Here is a 19,968-nt window from a genome sequence, read left to right as displayed (position 1 = left end):
GTCATTGTCACAGTACCCCCGTCACAACAGGGGGAGGGTTTTTATTCGAGTCTGTTCGTGGTCCCGAAATCAGTCCGACCAATTCTGAACCTAAAATCCCTCAATTTCTTTCTAAAAAAATTCAAATTCAAGATGGAATCTCTCCGAGCAGTGATCTCTAGTCTGGAGGAAGGGGATTTTATGGTGTCGGTCGACATAAAGGATGCCTACTTACACGTTCCCATATATCCTCCACATCAGGCATACCTGAGGTTTGCTGTTCAGGATTGTCTTTACCAATTTCAGATGTTGCCGCTTGGTCTGTCCACGGCTCCGAGGATTTTCACCAAGGTTATGGCGGAAATGATGGTTCTCCTGCGCAAGCAGGGGATCACAATTATCCCGTACTTGGACGATCTCCTCATAAAGGCGAGGTCCAAGGAGCAATTGCTGAAAAACGTTGCGCTCTCACTGACGATTCTGCAACAACATGGTTGGCTCCTAAACTTGCCAAAATCACAGTTGGTTCCGACGACACGGCTGTCGTTCCTGGGTATGGGGGGTAATTCCAAGTTGATCGCAGCAGTTGGCCAAAACCATGTGCACTGCAGGGGAGGCAGATATAACATGTGCAGAGAGAGTTAGATTTGGGTGTGGTGTGTTCAATCTGCAATCTAATTTGCAGTGTAAAAATAAAGCAGCCAGTATTTACCCTGCACAGAAACAAAATAACCCACCGAAATATAACTCTTTCTGCACGTTATATCTGCCTCCCCTTCAGTGCACATGGTTTTGCCCAACTGCTAACATAATTTCTGCTGCGATCAACTTGGAATTACCCCCATGATTCTGGATACAGAATTACAGAGAGTTTTTCTTCCAGTGGAAAAGGCTCTGGAAATACAGAACATGGTAAAACAGATTCTGAAACCGGCAAGAGTGTCGATTCTTCAATGCACTCAAGTGCTGGGGAAGATGGTGGCGGCCTACGAGGCCATTCAGTATGGCAGGTTCCATGCCAGGGTGATCAGTGGGACCTGTTGGACAAGTGGTCCGGGTCTCATCTGGACATGCACCGGAAAATAATCCTATCTTCCAGGACCAGGATCTCCCTCCTGTGGTGGCTGCACAGTTCTCACCTTCTGGAGGGACGCTGGTTCGGGATTCAGGATTGGATCCTGGTGACCACAGATGCAAGTCTCCGAGGTTGGGGAGCAGTCACACAGGGGAGAAACTTTCAGGGAAAATGGTCAAGCCAGGAAGCTTGTCTGCACATAAACATTCTGGAATTAAGGGCCATTTACAATGGCATTCTGCAAGCGGAACATCTTCTTCGCGGTCTGCCCGTCTTGATTCAGTCAGACAACATAACAGCAGTGGCGTACATAAACCACCAGGGCGGAACAAAGAGCAGAGCGGCGATGGCCGAGGCCACAAAAGTTCTTCGCTGGGCGGAGAGACATGCCAGCGCTCTGTCAGCAGTCTTCCTTCCAGGAGAGTGGGGTCTTCATCAAGAGGTCTTTGCAGAAGTGACAAGTCATTGGGGAATTCCTCAAATAGACATGATGGCGTCCCGCCTCAACAAGAAACTTCGGAGATATTGTTCCAGGTCGAGGGACCCTCAAGCAATAGTGGTGGACGCCCTACTGACACCGTGGGTGTTTCCGTCGGTCTATGTGTTCCCTCCACTTCCACTCATTCCAAAGGTGATAAAGATTATAAGAAGAACAAGGGTTTAGGCGATACTCATTGTTCCAGACTGGCCAAAGAGGGCCTGGTATCCAGATCTTCAGGAGCTGCTCATAGAAGATCCCTGGCCTCTTCCTCTACGGGAGGACCTGTTACAACAAGGACAGTGCGTGTATCAAGACTTACCGCGGCTGCGTTTGACGGCATGACGGTTGAACGCCAAATCCTAGCTCGAAAGGTTATTCCCAGTGAAGTCATTCCCACACTTCTTCAGGCTAGAAAAGAAGTAACGACAAAGCATTACCACCGTATTTGGAGGAAATATGTGTCTTGGTGTGAATCCAAGAAGGCTCCTACGGAAGAATTTCAGCTGGAGCGTTAACTCCATTTTTTGCAAGCAGGTGTGGATGCGGGCCTAAAGTTAGGCTTTATTAAAGTACAGATTTCGGCCTTCTCAATCTTCTTTCAGAAAGAATTGGCCTCCCTTCCAGAAGTTCAGACCTTCGTGAAAGACGTGCTGCACATCCAACCTCCATTTGTGCCTCCTGTGGCACCGTGGGATCTTAATATGGTATTGCAGTTCCTGCAATCTCATTGGTTTGAACCTTTACGTAAGGTTGAGTTAAAATTCCTTACTTGGAAAGTAGTCATGTTGTTGGCCTTGACATCCGCAAGGCGGGTATCTGAGTTGGCGGCTTTGTCTCACAATAGCCCCTATTTAATCTTCCATGCTGATAGAGCGGAGTTGAGAACTCGTCACCAATTTCTGCCTAACGTGGTTTCATCATTTCACGTAAACCAGCCTATTGTGGTGCCAGTGACTACTGACGCCTTGGCGGAATCGAAGTCTCTCGATGTGGTCAGAGCTTAAAAATCTATGTCGCCAGAACGGCACAGATTAGGAAAACAGAGGCTCTGTTTGTCCTGTGGGCTCCCAACAAGATTGGGGCTCCTGCTTCAAAGCAGACTATTGCGCGCTGGATCTGTAATACGATTCAGCAGGCTCATTCTACGGCAGGATTGCCGTTACCGAAATCAGTGAAAGCCTATTCTACCAGAAAGGTGGGCTCTTCCTGGGCGGCTGCCCGAGGGGTCTCGGCATTACAGCTGTGCCGAGCTGTTACTTGGTCGGGTTCAAACACCTTTGCAAAGTTTTAAAAGTTTGATACCCTGGCTGAGGAGGACCTCTTGTTTGGTCAATCGGTGCTGTAGAGTCATCCGCACTCTCCCGCTCGGTCTGGAGCTTTGGTATAAATCCCATGGTCCTTACGGAGTCCCCAGCATCCTCTAGGACGTATAAGAAAATAGTATTTTAATACCTACCGGTAAATCCTTTTCTCTTAGTCCGTAGAGGATGCTAGGCGCCCGTCCCAGTGCGGGCTGTATCTGCAGTTATTGGTTATGGTTACACACATGTTGTGTTGAGTTCAGTCAGTCTGTGACTGATGTAATTCATGCCGTTGCATGCGTTGTTGTTGAATGCCATGTTGTACGGCGTGTTTGAGGTGTGAGCTGGTATGTATCTCACCTTAGTTTAAAAATTAAATAAGTCCTTTTCCTCGAAATGTCCGTCTCCCTGGGCACCGTTCCTATAACTGGAATCTGGAGGAGGGGCATAGAGGGAGGAGCCAGTTCACACCCATTTAAAGTCTTAAAGTGCCCATGTCTCCTGCGGATCCCGTCTATACCCCATGGTTCTTGAAGCATCCCCAGCATCCTCTACGGACTAAGAGAAAAGGATTTACCGGTAGGTATTAAAATCCTATTATTAAATTAACTTTCATCCTTAGGTTCAGTTCGGTGATGGTAGACACGGTTGAAATTCTGTTTGTCCACATTTTGAGTGATAGGCAAAACCAATGCTGGTGGCTGCCAATCTATTGACCATAAATAATTTGATTTCATCCTGGACCACCAAACCGTGGCACACCTGCAAGTGCTCTGTGGCACACAGGGGCAGCTGTATTAAGCCTGGAGAAGGGATAAAGAAGTGATAAAGCAGTGATAAGCGCAAGGTGATAACACACCAGCTCCTGTTATATTTTTCAAATCCGTAATGATTGGAAGGTGATAACGCACCAGCCACTTATCACTGCTTTATCACTTCTTTATCCCTTCTCCAGGTCAATATATCTGCCCCACAGTTTGAGAACCACTGTAGTAGGCAATTTTTTCCCCCCAAGTTTGGGCTAAAATAGCACATGCAGCAATAAGCATATGTCCAAACACATATTTATGGTAGATGGGTAAGGTGGGAGGCTAGAGGTGCAATAGCACAACTTCAGGAAAGGGAGTGAGGCCACAATTTTATATCCTAATTTCCAGTGCAAATACTTCATGCCCTAAGGGTTGTCACAAATATGGTCCATTTCAGCAGAGTTGTGCCAACAGAATTTAGAATGAGTGAGCCAACTCGTTTGGAGTCTCTCGGGGTGTAAGGTATAACCGTTTAGCCTGCATTTAGGAATGATTTATGTGCCTTGACATAAATTATCTAGGCTGTGGCATAGATAATATCACATTGTGTGTTGGAGAGTGTTCTATGAGTCAGGTTTGCAGTGAACTTGGGGGAACGTTTTGGTAACCATGTTGAAAAGTGAGAAGTTGTTGATACAAAAGAAAGATTATGCTAACTTAATCTGTGCTGGATGTAGAGTGATATTACATCGGGATACGGTCATTAGGTCGACAAGACTTAGGTCGACAGTCATTATATTAACCACTATTGGTCGACATGCATTAGATTGACATGGTCACTAGGTCGACATGTACTAGGTCGACATGATTTTTTAACTTTTTTTTATCATTTTTTGAACGTTTTCATACTTTACGATCCACGTGGACTACGATTGGGAATAGAAACCTGCCTGAAGCGATGCGAGGGGACACGGTGCACTAATTGGGGTTCTCCGTCACTTTACGAAGAAAACAACACCAAAAAGAAAGTAATAAAAATCATGTTGACCTTTTTCCATGTTGACCTAGTACATGTCGACCTAGTGACCATGTCAATCTAATGCATGTCGACCAGTAGTAGTTGGCCTAATGACTGTCGACCTAATGACCCATACCCATTACATCTGTCCTTTTAAAGTGTTACAGCGTGAATTGTTCATTATTTAAAGCTTTTCCTGATGCATTATTTTTCCAATGAAAAATTTGTCAGTGCCTTATTTTAATAAAAGCCAATAATTTATTAATGCATAATGGTTTTACAGAGATGATTTTCAAATTCCCATTCCAAAAAAATCACCTGCAAGTGCTGTCTTTTTACTAGAGTTAATACCCTACAACTGGGAACTCCGTTCCTTGCTTAACGCATCTGTTAATGTAAGGTGCTGCAGAACTCTTGTGGCCCCATATAAATAAAGGAAAATAACTGTAGACTGTGCCATTAAGTGTTTTCTTGTTTTTACAAACTGTCAGGATGAAGGTTTCCTATAGAGGCCATTTTCTTCATAACATTTATCCCAATGCTTATATTGATTCTCCTGAATTCCGATCAACTGAAATGGACAGAGGTGAAAAATTTCAGGTAATGTTTTACATTGTGTCTTTTCTGATGTCTTAAATCATTGACAATGGCATTCATAGCTTTTTTTTCCTGTTCTATCACATACTGTATATTTAATAAACACATAGGTCATTTTTCCTTTTAACCAGGTTTTTCTATTGTGCTTTTAGGTTACAATCACAGCAGATGATAACTGCGTGTTTCTCTGCTGGTCTAGAGAGAGGCTAACATATTTCCTGGAGTCTGAGCCATTTCTTTATGAAATATTTAAATACTTGATTGGTAAAGACATTACAAATAAGTTATACTCCTTGAATGACCCAACATTAAGTGACAAGGTAAGAGAACTTAGATTGTACTGAAGTGAATTATTCTTCTGTTAGATAAGCAAGGTCTTTCACTCCAGTGGAACAAGTCATTTAGCAGAGGTACCAAGTTCAGCAATACAATATTTTAGTTTTGTTTTTGCGTAGCTACTCCGTGCAATGCCTTTCTGCACTTATCTGTAAATTCACATTTTTGCAGAGTGAATAAAGGCCCTCATCCCGAGTTGATCGCACGTAGCAACTTTTGCTGCTCGTGCGATCAACTTGACCCCGCTTATGGGGGAGTGTACAGTATTTTAGCATAGCAGGGCTGCGTTCGCTTGTGCAACCCTGCTATGCTAAAAAAGTTTCCTGCAAAACAAGACCAGGGTCAGACCTACTTACCCTGTGCGACGGATCCAGTGACGAAGGTCTTGAGATTGACGTCAGACATCCGCCCTCCAAACGTCTGGACACGCCTGCGCTCGGATATCCACACCCTAAAAAAAAGTGAGTAGACGCCCCGGAACGCCTCCCCGCTGTCAATCTTCTTGCGATCGCGCTAGCGATCACTTTCTTCTTTCTTCAGGTCGTTGCCCGGCGACAGCCGTCACCGTGCAACGATGCGCATTGCGGCCGCCGCTCATGCGCATTTCTGACCCGTTCACACCGCAGCGAAGAACCGCTGTGTACGAACGGGTCGGAATGACCCCAAAGTTGGAGAGACCACAATGGTCAATACATTTTGCTGTACAGTGCGGTTGGTGAGTTATAGCCCCCATACATCAGCAGCCGCCATTCCTCTGACCTGCTGGGTGATTGGTGATCCATCAAGGAATCTGGATTTTTAATCATGTTTAATTTTCACGATTCCCTGACCCGCCTATCGTGGGATAGGTACATTGCAGCAATTAATTGCGGGTTCAGTATGGTATGCCGGCGGTCGGGCTCTCGGCGACGAGTATACCGGCGCCGGGAGCCCGACCGCTGGCTTACCGACAGTGTGGCGAGCGCAAATGAGCCCCTTGCGGGCTCGCTGCGCTCGCCACGCTACGGGCACGGTGGCGCGCTATGCTATTTTATTCTCCCTCCAGGGGGGTCGTGGACCCCCACGAGGGAGAATAAGTGTCGGTATGCCGGCTGTCGGGATTCCGGCGCTGGTATACTGTGCGCCGGGATCCCGTCAGTCGGCATACTAAAGACCACCCATTAATTGCTGATGTATGGGGCCATAGACTGAGGATACTGATGGCCAAAGTATGCCTTCAAAATCAGAAACATCTTGCAGTCAAATGTAAAACAAGGCGGAATGCTTTTCTAACTCATCTCTAGTTACTAGTAATAGGCATTTTTATTAGTTTACATTTTTAGTAAGCACCTTCTAATTTCCAGTGGTTATTGACTTGCAAGTCACCACCCCACCTGAGGCTGGGAAAAGCATGCAAAGACTTTTAGAAAAACTGCTGAAGTAAGAGGTTAATGGGCCTTATAAAGCTTATGGGTTGGTCCAAAATAACATTACAGTTTTTTTTTTTATTAATTATCATACAGTCCCACAACCAATATTTTTATTAGATAGGTTGTTCTAATTTACTAATGTACTCTAAAATGATGTTTAATAAGTGTCAGCATTCTATGCTAGCTTCTGATTAGCACTGTTTCATAAAGACCCCATATAGGTTACTTACTGAAATATTTTTATTTCAGAAATTGACATTTGTAGTAATATTGCAAAACCTAATACATACAATTTTCTCAATGTGATTAGTGTGTGTTTCATGTGTAAAGTGTGCTTATGCTTATAGTACTTCTGTATTATCAAGGTATGTATATACCACTAAATCTTCCCTTATTTGTACAGTGATGTTTACTGGATGCGGAAGCCATATTTAAAAATATTGCTTTATTATGACTCAATGATGCCTTTTGCCTCATTAAGTGTGCTGTGACAAGACAATGATAACATTAATGGCATGCCACTCTGCTAGGGTGACCATAATATCCCTTTAATCTGGGACACCTATGATTTACACAGTTTCTGTGGCTGGCTAAACTCTAGCCTGAACTTTCCCTGGTTTTAGCCAGCCACAGAACCTGTGTAAATCATATGTGTCCCAGATTAAAGGGATATTATGGTCACTGTAATTTTGCAGTGAAATTAGCCTGCTCTCCAATATGTGGTAGTCAACAGGACATTCCAGGGGAGGAGGCAACTATCAATTAATGGTGTTAAACGTAAATTCATTATTTTTATATAAACTTAATTTTAGAAGTTTCATTCCACTATTTATCTTGACATTGCTAATGATGTGGAGTCAGACCTGTAGACTACTCCAGGGACCATTAAACACTTGCTTTAAGATAAAGTGGTGTTTAAAAACGATGAAACCGATGACTGATGTAGTCTGAAATACTATTGTAAGTGCAAACGCACACCATTATTTTAATACGAATGTGGATTTTGCTGCCAAAATCCATTACTTATTTCCTAACACATTACCTTTTGTAAACTGCTTCCTATTCTGTCAAATCTAATATATAAAAATGAAAATGTGTCCTTCTGTCTTTCTATACAAATCCACAGTTTACAAGCGAAGATCGTGAAATTTTACATACGAGCATATTAAAACATGGCAGAGGCAACTAAAACAATTTGAAATCCCTAGCAACCCTACGGGGGCAGACAGCAGCACAGAGTATATCAGGAGACAGCATAACTACGGAATTGCTGGAGCAATGTACTGAAAAATTGGGACACATATGCCTTACAATCTGGCAACAAACACTGTGGGGGGAAGACACCCCTATCACCCCTAGGGGTGAGGCACAGCACTGAGTATTTCAGCAGACAGCATAACTGTGGATGGCCTGGAGCAATTTACATCAGACTTGGTACACATATGACTTACACTCTGTAAACAAACACTGTGGGGGTCAGACACCCCTAGCAACCCTAGGGGTGGGACAGCAGCACAGAGTATGTCAGCAGACTGCAAAACTGTGGAAGGCCTGGAGCAATTTACATCAAACTTGGTAAACATCTGATTTACAATCTGGGAACAAACTCTGTGGGGGTAACACACCACTAGAACCCCTATATCAGGACATGCATGATATGTCAGTGATGACAGGACTGAATGTAACAGGGCCAGTGACATGATTTGAGGATGGGAATGCAGGTAGCACAAACCCACACACTGAGAGTTACATAGTGGAAGTAGCCCGGTCCCCCTGTAGCAAGGCAAAACTATCCACGCCTAGGATTACATAGTATAAACAGAACCATTTCCTATAATCCTGTTATACCGCTTTCACATCGCTAACCCGGTAAAGAACCGGCTTTTGAACACGCTTCCGACCCGGGTCTGAACACGCTATACCCCTTTCACATCGCAGTTTGGAGCCGTGTTATTACCGGGTTATTCCCGGGTTGGTGCCTTTCACACTGAACCCGGTTCACCCTTTGAAAACATTTGTGATGTCATTATAAATGGATTTTTCTGTCTCCTATTGATGAGGTTTGAAAGGTATTACAAGGAGCGGCTGGGGAGTGCTCAGTAGTGCAGCAATCATGGCCGACACAGCACATGTCTCTATAGACTTTGTGATAGTCTCAGCTGTACTGCTCTTGGATTCAGCCTGTTAGAGGATATTTGAGCTTCTCACATTCTGTAGCTTGTTTAGCAGCTATGTTATGAGGAGGAGGAGGCTGCAGTATTTGAGAGACACCGCCATTCGTCGCCGGCAATACCTGCGCAGGAGGAGATCGTTGCATCCTTAACAGTCCCTGTCATTTGGTGGGTGATTTCCGACTCCCCTCTTATCCGTAACAGCTCCCTAACCTCATCCTCACTCCAGTTTGCCATATTCTCCAAGCACTGTAGCAATGCAGCACTGTGAATGTAGTATAAATAAAAACACACTGTTTGAAGCGTGCTGCCTGTTTATTTCCGGGTTCAGACAGGTGACATCATGCAGGGAGACAACCTATCACCTCCTATTTAAGATTACCGGGTTGAATATAGCGGGTCTGAGGCTTTCACACTGCCAAATGAACCGGTTCTGAACCGTGTAGGATCCTTCTTTTTACACGGGTTGAAATACCGGGTTGTTTGACACGGTAAATTCATAATGGCGCTTTCACACTGCACCTCAAACCGGGTTGACACGGCTCAAACTCGGCAATATACCGGGTTATTTTTGCGATGTGAAAGGGGTATTATTTGCATGTGGCATTGTGCTTTATTTTGAATGCAATTTTGTTTCTTCACAATTTAATTCTATTTTCAGAAGCACTTTCCATAATAGAAGTTAAATGCTTTAGATTTCCATAAGGGGCATAAAGAAAAGTTATGTGAAGCAGAGCATTTTCAAAATAATGAGAATAGAGGAAAAAATGTAGCATAACCCTTTTAATGAATAAAGAATTTTGTTTTAACAAAATAGGGGAAAAAAGATGAGCATGATAGCTCCTTTTTCCTTGATTAGTGGAAAACTCTTATAGGGCAGTGGCCACAATTTCATATAACATATAGATAGTTTGTAACCTCATTAAGCAATAGTGTTTGACATAAAATATTATTTCTTATTTTGTCCGCCAGCATAATGGCAGATTGTACTGTGCACTTAGGGCCTTATTTCATGCAAAAAAAACATTATATATGTGAGATTACACTACTTTGTGTAAACTATATACTAAAAGTACAAATGGTGTTCTGTGGTGGTATTAAAGCCCAGAGCTGTTGACCAGGGCTGTAACTAGGGGTGGGCACAGGGGGTGTGGTTCGTTTTATCGACAGTATCTAGGTCGACAATGTTTAGGTCGACCACTATAGGTCGACAGTCACTAGGTCGACATGGATGGAAGGTCGACATGTGCTAGGTCGACAGGTCTAAAGGTCGACATGGGGATTTTTTTTTTTTTGTGTCGTTTTCTTCGTAAAGTGACCGGGATCCCAAATTAGTGCACCGCGTCCCCTCGCCATGCTTCGGGCATGGTGCCTTCGCTCCGCTACCGCTTTGCTCGGCACACTTTACCGTTCCAATCATAGTCCACGTGGATCGATAAGTATGAAAAAAAAAATGTGAAAAACTCATGTCGACCTTTAGACCTGTCGACCTAGCACATGTTGACCTAGAAACCCTGTCGACCTTCCATCCATGTCGACCTAGTGACTGTCGACCTATAGTTGTCGACCTAAACATTGTCGACCTAGACACTGTCGATCTTCAGACCGGATCCCGGGCACAGGACCTAGGTGTGTTGTTGTTACTACCCCATGTCATGTCACCTGTATTTGGCATGCAGTGTTTTGATAGGAATGGTGATCTGCAACCTAGAAAGTCGCTGTCAGCAATGGTCAGCTTTTTCTTGGTCCAGTCCCCTCATTGTGATGCCATGACATCACGTGTTCAGGTGGCATGGCCAGCAAAGAGCACATTTCAGTTTGTATACTGATTTGCTTTTATAACGGTCACATAAATCCAAGGTGACATAAAGTATGCATATAATTTTGCAGTGGATGGGGCATTATTCCTTCCAGACAAAATCCCCAATTAAATACTAAAGTGATAACTTACTTATTATATATATATATATATATAATACCTTGGAGAGGGCGGCACTCAGAGACTTGGCAAAATGGTGTATGAGAAGAAAAAAACCCGCAGGGCAACCTTTATTGTGACGTTTCGGGGACTAGCCTCTTCCTCAGACAACACAAGGGAAGGGGCTAGTCCCCGAAACGTCACAATAAAGGTTGCCCTGCGGGGTTTTTTCTTCTCATATACCATTTTGCCAAGTCTCTGAGTGCCGCCCTCTCCAGGGTATTATATGCTATTCAGAGGTGACAAGCCCTGAAGGGAAGGCACTGGAGCAGGATTTGCGTTAGTCCGGAGTGCCGGGGTCCAGTTGCTGACTATATATATATATATATATATATATATATATAAGCTAAGGGTCATATTCGTCATGAAAAAATTGTGAAATGAGAATTTTTCATTTGGTACCCTGCAACGGCAAGTGCGTACACAATTGCAAGATGCAGGGGACGACTAGGTGATGTAGGAAGCAATTCAGCAGCACGGCATCGTATACAATATCTTCTGGTTCGCTGTGCAGCACAACCGACTGGAAGATATTGCCTGCGACCGTGGAAGCACGCAAATCAAGCATACCACATCAGTGACATGCTGTGAGGTGAGGCAGAGCCTTTCTTTTCATACTTCTGTATACTCCACAGTTTTTGTTTTTTTCTGCAGCGGGGTACACTTGGATTCCACAGGGAATACACTGGGGTGTAGAGTTGGATCTTAATACGAGGCACCAACAAGCTAAAGCTTTGACTGTTCCCAGGATGCATTGCACCGCCTCCTCTATAACCCCACCTCCAGGTACTGGAGCTCAGTATGTAAGTTGGTGCCTGCAGTGCAGGTCACTAACAGGTGGGGCTGCGCTAGGCAGCCCTAAAAAGAGCTTTTTAAGAAAACTTCAAGGGCCGCAGCACTCTACGGACACTGTACTGCACAGGGACCCCACTATGGGGTATTTTCAACTGGTGTCAAAAACTGCCGTCTGTCGAAAAGACTGCAGTTTCCGACTTTTTAAGGTCGAAACGTGATTCGACCTATTCAATGCTTTTCGACAAGTCGAGGCATTCGACTTGTCAAAAAGCACGTGGAACGGCGTAATAGCTGCCGATCCATGTGCTTGTGTCGCCTTTTCGACCATCTCAGTCTGACATCAAAAGATGTTGGACTGAGATGCAGACCCAGAGGAGGAGAGGGGGGAGAGTCGCAGGGAGACGGGGGGGACAGGCGGCGGGTATACAAGGGAGATCAGCGCTACAGTAGCGCGGCAGCAGGATGTCACTCAGCCGCCCGACCTCACGGCAGCTTCCACCCGGCTCCAGTACGCTTACTGGAGCCGGGTGGACACTGCCGTGAGGTCGGGCAGCTGTCCCCCGCGGCTCACCCCCCTTCTCCTCCTCTGCGTTCCTCATCTCAATTCGACTTGAAAAAGTCGAATTAAGATGAGAATGAATAGGGGTTGTCGTATGGAATATCTGCGCTCTATAGTGCTGGACATGGAACCCGAAGATTATATGGTATCCCTGGACATACAGGATGCTTACCTGCACATACCTATTGCTATGTCACATCAGCAATATCTGCGGTTTGCTATTGGCAACCTACATTATCAGTTCCAGGCACTGCCTTTTGGATTGTCCACGGACCCTCGGATCTTCAGCAAGGTCATGGCCATGATGACTGCTCTTCTCCGTTGTCAGGGAATCAGGATCCTGCCGTTTCTGGACGACGTGCTGATCCTGGCGAGCTCCCAAGAGGTTTTCCTCAGTCATCTGGAATTGACGGTCCAATTCCTACAAGCCCACGGGTGGCTCATCAACTGGAAAAAGTCCTCGCTGGTCCGTGCTCGGAGCATGGTGTGCACCTGGGGGCACTACTGGACACACACAACCAACGATTGTTTCTGTCTCCAGAAAAAGTCCTGAAACTTCAGGACAGGATCAGATCATTTCCTCTCTCGCCCAAGAGTGTTGATACACTCGGTGACGCAAGTACTAGGTCTCATGGTGTTGGCTTTTGACATCGTAGAGTACACTCAATTTCATTCCCGCCCTCTGCAGAGGTTAATCCTTTCCAAGTGGGATGGCCTGTCTCATCGGATCAGGTCTCAAATGATCTCCTTGACTCCGGAGGTTCGTCTGTCACTGAGCTGGTGGCTACAGGACGAACGATTGAGCAGGGGCCGTCCCTTCTGGATCTCCAAGTTGGTCCTCCTGACAACGGATGCCAGTCTGCGAGGTTGGGGCGCGGTGTTGGAGCAACACTCTCTCCAGGGTTGGTGGACCAAGGAGGAGTCTCTCCTCCTGATAACCATTCTGGAATTGTTGGCAGTGTTCAATGCGTTGACACTGGCCCTGCCTCTAGTACAGAACAGGCCTGTTGAAGTATAATCAGACAACTGCACCACAGTGGGGTACATAAATCATCAAGGCGGCACTTGAAGCCGCATGGCAATGCTGAAAGTATAAAAATCCTCCGTTGGGCGGAATGCCATCTGCCAGCAATATCGACAGTGTTCATCCCTGGAGTCCTCAACTGGGAAGCAGATTTCCTCAGTCGTCAGGACGTTCACGCCGGAGAGTGGAGTCTTCATCCAGAAGTCTATCAACTCCTAGTGGACAAGTGGGGCCTACCACATGTAGACCTGATGGCGTCTTGACACAATCACAAGGTTCCGGTCTTCGGATCAAGGACAAGGTATCCTCAAGCAGCGTTCGTGGAAGCACTGTCAATTCCATGGAACTTTTGCCTGCCATACGTGTTCCCTCCAATGTCTTGCCCTGGGTACTACGGAAGTTCAAGCAAGAAAGGGGAATACTACTTCTAGTCGCTCCAGCGTGGCCCAGGCAGCATTGGTTCACAGACCTGCAGGGTCTATCAATAGAGCGTCCTCTTCTACTTCCTCAACACCCAGATCTCCTCGTTCAGGGCCCTTGTGTCTATCCGGACCTGGCCAGACTGGCTTTGACGGCGTGGCTCTTGAAGCTTCACTCCTGAGGGCCAAGGGATTCTCTGAGGTGGTTATTCAAACTATGTTGAAGGCCCGCAAACCGGCTTCAGCACGGATTTATTACAGGGTCTGGAACTCTTACTTCACATGGTATGCTGCTAAGAATGATGATGCCTATTCGTTCAGAACTTCTAGACTTTTTGCTTTTCTGCCACACGGCCTAGATTTAGGCCTTCGTCTGGCCTCCCTCAAGGTTCATATATATGCCTTGTCGGTGTGTTTTCAGAGGAAAATTTCGTCTATTCCTGACGTTCATACTTTCACTCAGGGTATTTTACGGATTCAGCCTCCCTATGTCCCTCCTGTGGCTCCATGGGATCTGTCTGTTCTCTTAAATGCCCTACAAGAGTCTCCATTTGAACCTCGAGTCTGTGGACCTTAAATGTCTTACGTTTAAGGTCATGCTTTTACTGGCTATTGCCTCTGCTAGGAGGGTGTCGGACTTAGGCGCTTTGTCCTGTCGTCCACCCTTTCTGATTTTTCACCGGTACCGGGCAGTTCTTCGAACTCGCCCTGGTTATCTACGTAACAGGTTGAGTATCCCTTATCCAAAATGCTTGGGACCAGAAATATTTTGCATATCGGATTTTTCCGTATTTTGGAATAATTGCATACCATAATGAGATATCATGGTGATGGGACCCAAGTCTAAGCACATAATGTATTTATGTTTCATATACACCTTATACACGCAGCCAGAAGGTAACTTTAGCCAATATTTTTAATAACTTTGTGCATTAAACAAAGTTTGTGTACATTCACACATTTAATTTATGTTTCATATACACCTTATACACACAGCCTGAAGGTCATTTAATACAATATTTTTAATAACTTTGTGTATTAAACAAAGTTTGTGTACATTGAGCCATCAGAAAACAAAGATTTCACTATCTTACTCTCAAAAAATTCCGTATTTTGTAATATTCCGTATTTCGGAATATTTGGATATGGGATACTCAACCTGTATCATCTTTTTCATCTTAACCAAGAAATTGTGGTTCCCGCCTTTTATCTCTTCTGGTTTGTCCTCCAAAGAGCGGTCTTTGGATGTGGTATGAGCTCTCCGGATTTACTTAGAGAGGACTGCCTCCCTCAGGGGGTCTGATACCCTTTTTGTACTTTTTTGGTTTTCACAAACGTGGCTGGCCTGCGAATAAGCAAACCTTGGCCAGATGGATTAGAATGGTGATTGCACAAGCCTATACACAGACTGGTCTTCCAGCTCCTGCTGCTATTAAAGCTCACTCTACTCGGTCTGTTCGACCTCCTTTGGCGGCCCGCCGAGGCGCGTCCACTGAACAATTGTGCAAGGTGGCTACGTGGTCCTCAGTGAACACGTTCATCAGGTTCTATGCCTTTGATACTTCCGCCTCCCAGGATGCTTCCTTTGGACGCCGGATTCTTGTGTACACTACAGTGCATCCCCTCCCATGAGGAACTGCTTTAGAACATCCCCGATGTATTCCCTGTGGAATCCCAATGTACCCCGCTGCAGGAAAGGAGATTTATGGTAAGACTTACCATGGTTAAATCTCTTTCTGCGAGGTACACTGGATTCCACAGGGCACCCTCTCTGACGCACTTAGCTTCTTTGGGTTTGTATGGCAGTAGCCGCTAGTCCCTTCTCCTGTCGTGAGAATGTGGTTCTATGTGACTAACATCTACCTTCTCTCTTACCTGCTACTGCATTGGACTGGTTAACGAAACTGAGCTCCAGTGCCTGGAGGCGGGGTTATAGAGGAGACGGTGCAATGCATCCTGGGAACAGTCAAAGCTTTAGCCTGTTGGTTCCTCGGATCAAGATCCAACTCTACACCCTGATGTATTCCCTGTGGAATCCAGTGTACCTCGCAGAAAGAGATTTAACCATGGTAAGTCTACCATAAATCTCTCTCTCTCTCTCTCTCTCTCTCTCTCTCTCTCTCTCTCTATATCTATATATATATATATATATATATAGCTAGATATGGATATATAAAAATATACAATGACTATATTATGAATGTATTCTTTGTATTATTCTAATCATTTTTATAATCAACACTCTGGAGTAAAAAGGCTGACATGTGAGGCACCTGCCTACCTTTTCTGCACATCTCTACTCGAAACTCACCAAATTTCAAGCAGTATCTACTGCTGTATAATGCCCACATGAACCCTTTGGTCATATACAGTATTGTGTGTATATCTGGCTTTGGTACTAGCCAGTGCTTCTTGAGCCATTTACCTCACATTACTGATGCACACTGAACGATCTGGCTGATGTGTCGTTCTGATTTGACCGGAAACAACATATTGGTCTAAGAGTTCTAGTGTATACCCACCATAAGACTCTAAGGGGAACATTTACTAAGCAGTGATAAGAGCGGAGAAGTAAGCCAGTGGAGATATTTCCCCATCAACCAATCAGCAGCTCTGTATCATTTTATAGTATGCAAATTATAGATGTTACTTCAGTGCTGATTGGTTGCCATGGGCAACTTCTCCACTGGTTCACTTCTCCGCTTTTATCACTGCTTAGTAAATATACCCCTAAGAGAAGCAAAGCACAGTCCATATAGTATACACTGTTTGGAAACCCTTTTTGCTGTGATTATACTGGATCTGTTTTTATGGAAGACTGACATTTGAGTGTGTGGTGCTGGTCACTTTACTTTGGAGGAGCTGCTGGTTGTTTGACACAATTATTATGTGGCTGGGCACTGCATGTGACTTTGCTCATAGCTTGATCAGCCGCATTTTATGTTGTTTAAAATGATTGATTAGACTCAGGACGCTTGTACCTTTTTGTTTCTGCTACAGAACATTTTTCATTATAATTTGAACAGTAGTAGATGATTCTGAATTATTTAATTTTATTTAGGCAGAACAAGAATGTGAATGCTCAGTATTCTGTACAATACAAACATGCAGAGAAACTAGGTGCACTGTACAGTATATTATGCTGTCATAAGATGATAAATAATTCTTATTGTAAATACAACATATTGGGGTAAATTTACTAAGGTGGGAGATTTTTAGAACTGGTGATGTTGCCCATAGCAACCAATCAGATTATATCTATTATCTGCTAGAAGCAGCTAGATAAATGGTAAGTAGAATCTGATTGGTTGCCATGGGCAACATCACCAGTTCTAAAAATCTCCCACCTTAGTAAATTTACCCCATTTGGGTATATGCAATTGCGGTCGAATTCGCGGCAATTTTCGCCGTTTTTTAATTCGACCAAATTCGCCAGGTGAATTCCGGAAGGTGGCTTCCGGAATTCACCATATTCAATGAAAAACGGATTCGCCAGAGTCGCGGGCGAAAATCGGCCGATTTGGCGGATTTTGCCGCGATTTTAAAAAACGGGAAAAAACGGGAAAAACCCGGAAAAAAAATGGCGTGGGGTCCCCCCTCCAAAGCATAACCAGCCTCGGGCTCTTCGAGCTGGTCCTGGTTCTAAAAATGCAGGGGAAAAATTGGGCAGGGATCCCCCGTATTTTTAAAACCAGCACCGGGCTCTGCGCCTGGTGCTGGTGCCAAAAATACGGGGGACAAAAAGAGTAGGGGTCCCCCGTATTTTTAACACCAGCATCGGGCTCCACTAGCTGGACAGATAATGCCACAGCCGGGGGTCACTTTTATGCCGTGCCCTGCGGCCGTGGCATTAAATATCCAACTAGTCACCCCTGGCCGGGGTACCCTGGGGGAGTGGGGACCCCTTCAATCAAGGGGTCCCCCAGCCACCCAAGGGCCAGGGGTGAAGCCCGAGGCTGTCCCCCCCCCCATCCAATGGGCTGCGGATGGGGGGGCTGATAGCCTTTTGTGATAATAAAAAGATATTGTTTTTTCCAGTAGTACTACAAGTCCCAGCAAGCCTCCCCCGCAAGCTGGTACTTGGAGAACCACAAGTACCAGCATGCGGGAGAAAAACGGGCCCGCTGGTACCTGTAGTACTACTGGGGAAAAAATACCCAAATAAAAACAGGAGACACACACCTTGATAGTAAAACTTTATTTCATACGCCGACACACACATACTTACCTATGTTGACACGCCGACTGCCACGGTCTCCGACGATCCGAGGTACCTGTAAAAAAATTATACTCACCTTCCAGCGTCCAGAGGTACATCCAGGTCCAGAGAGATAATCCACGTACTTGGCAAAAAAAAAAAACGAACACCGATCCAGCGGACTAATGAAAGGGGTCCAATGTTTTCACATCAGACCCCTTTCTCCCGAATGCCGGGACATCACGTGACTCCTGTCACTGACGTCCCTTCAACCAATCAGGAAGCGCTACTTCCGTGGCGCTCACCTGATTGGCTGTGCGCTGTCTGTACTGTGACAGCACATCGCAAAGCCGCTCCATTACTTTCAATGGTGGGAACTTTGCGGGTAGCGGTGGGGTCACCCGCCGGTCAGCCGCTGACCGGCGGGTGACCTTACCGCTAGCCGCTAAGTTCCCACCATTGAATATAATGGAGGGAGCTGTGCGATGCGCTGTCACAGTACAGACAGCGCTCAGCCAATCAGGTGAGCGCAACGAAGTTGCGCTTCCTGATTGGCTTAGAGACCTGTCTGTGACAGCTGTCACTGACAGGTCTCATTCGTGGAAAGGTGTCCCATGTGTCAGCATGGGACCCCTTTCAGTCCGGTGGTTGGGTATTTGCGGTTTGTTTTTTTGCCAAGTACGTGGATGTATCTCTGGACCATGGCTGAGGTGAGTATATTGATCTTTTCTTTTCAGGTATCCGTGGATTCTACATGGAGAAGAGGACCGATGTCGGCGTGTGAACATAGGTAAGTATGTGTGTGTCGGTAGTGTGTAATAAAGTTTTACTGTCGACGGTGTGTGTGTCCTGTTTTTATTTGGGTATTTTTTTCCCAGTAGTACTACAGGTACCAGCGGGCCCGTTTTTCTCCCGCATGCTGGTACTTGTGGTTCTCCAAGTACCAGCTTGCGGGGGAGGCTTGCTGGGACTTGTAGTACTACTGGAAAAAACAATATCTTTTTATTATCACAAAAGGCTATCAGCCCCCCCATCCGCAGCCCATTGGATGGGGGGGACAGCCTCGGGCTTCACCCCTGGCCCTTGGGTGGCTGGGGGGGGGACCCCTTGATTGAAGGGGTCCCCACTCCCCCAGGGTACCCCGGCCAGGGGTGACTAGTTGGATATTTAATGCCACGGCCGCAGGGCACGGCATAAAAGTGACCCCCGGCTGTGGCATTATCTGTCCAGCTAGTGGAGCCCGATGCTGGTGTTAAAAATACGGGGGACCCCTACTCTTTTTGTCCCCCGTATTTTTGGCACCAGCACCAGGCGCAGAGCCCGGTGCTGGTTTTAAAAATACGGGGGATCCCCTGTCAATTTTTCCCCCGCATTTTTAGAACCAGGACCAGCTCGAAGAGCCCGAGGCTGGTTATGCTTTGGAGGGGGGACCCCACGCCATTTTTTTTTATGATTTCACCGTTCCAGCATGAAAAAAAAAAAAATAATAATAATATTTTAAAAAATATATAAATAATATTTGTGCCTCCAAAAAAAAAAAAAAAAGTACCTAATCCCTTCTAACATAAATAGATCTGCTATTCCCCCCAAAAAAAACACAAAAAAAAACATGTTTAAATTTTTTTTATTTGTTTTCACCCTCCAAAGTGTGGCGGATTGAAAATGACGAATTTGCTGTCTAAAAGCACTGCTGTCGAATTTCCAAACTTGAATTGAATATGCTTTGGTCGAATTGCAGCACTTGTATCATTGCAGAAAAGTCGAATTTGCAAAAAGTCGAATTTCAAAAAGTCGAATTTTGAAAGTCCGTTTTTTGGTCGGAAAGCACTGAATTGCATAGGCGATTTTTTTTTTTTGGTCGAAAATGACCCGAAATTCG

General features: G+C 45.3%; 1 protein-coding gene across 2 annotated transcripts in view; it reads left to right on the top strand.

Annotated features, from left to right (window-relative positions):
• Positions 1–19,968, top strand: part of BVES (blood vessel epicardial substance) — a 168,719-nt gene that overhangs the window by 114,542 nt on the left and 34,209 nt on the right. For both annotated transcript variants that reach the window (XM_063917048.1, XM_063917049.1), the window contains exons 5-6: positions 5,095–5,203; positions 5,353–5,520. In XM_063917048.1, the coding sequence (XP_063773118.1) occupies positions 5,095–5,203; positions 5,353–5,520 (277 nt within the window). The remainder of the gene's footprint in view (positions 1–5,094; positions 5,204–5,352; positions 5,521–19,968) is intronic.

This window comes from Pseudophryne corroboree, chromosome 4, assembly GCF_028390025.1.
Source record: "Pseudophryne corroboree isolate aPseCor3 chromosome 4, aPseCor3.hap2, whole genome shotgun sequence".
Taxonomy (NCBI): Eukaryota; Metazoa; Chordata; class Amphibia; order Anura; family Myobatrachidae; genus Pseudophryne; species Pseudophryne corroboree.
This window is presented reverse-complemented; position numbering and strand designations above follow the sequence as displayed.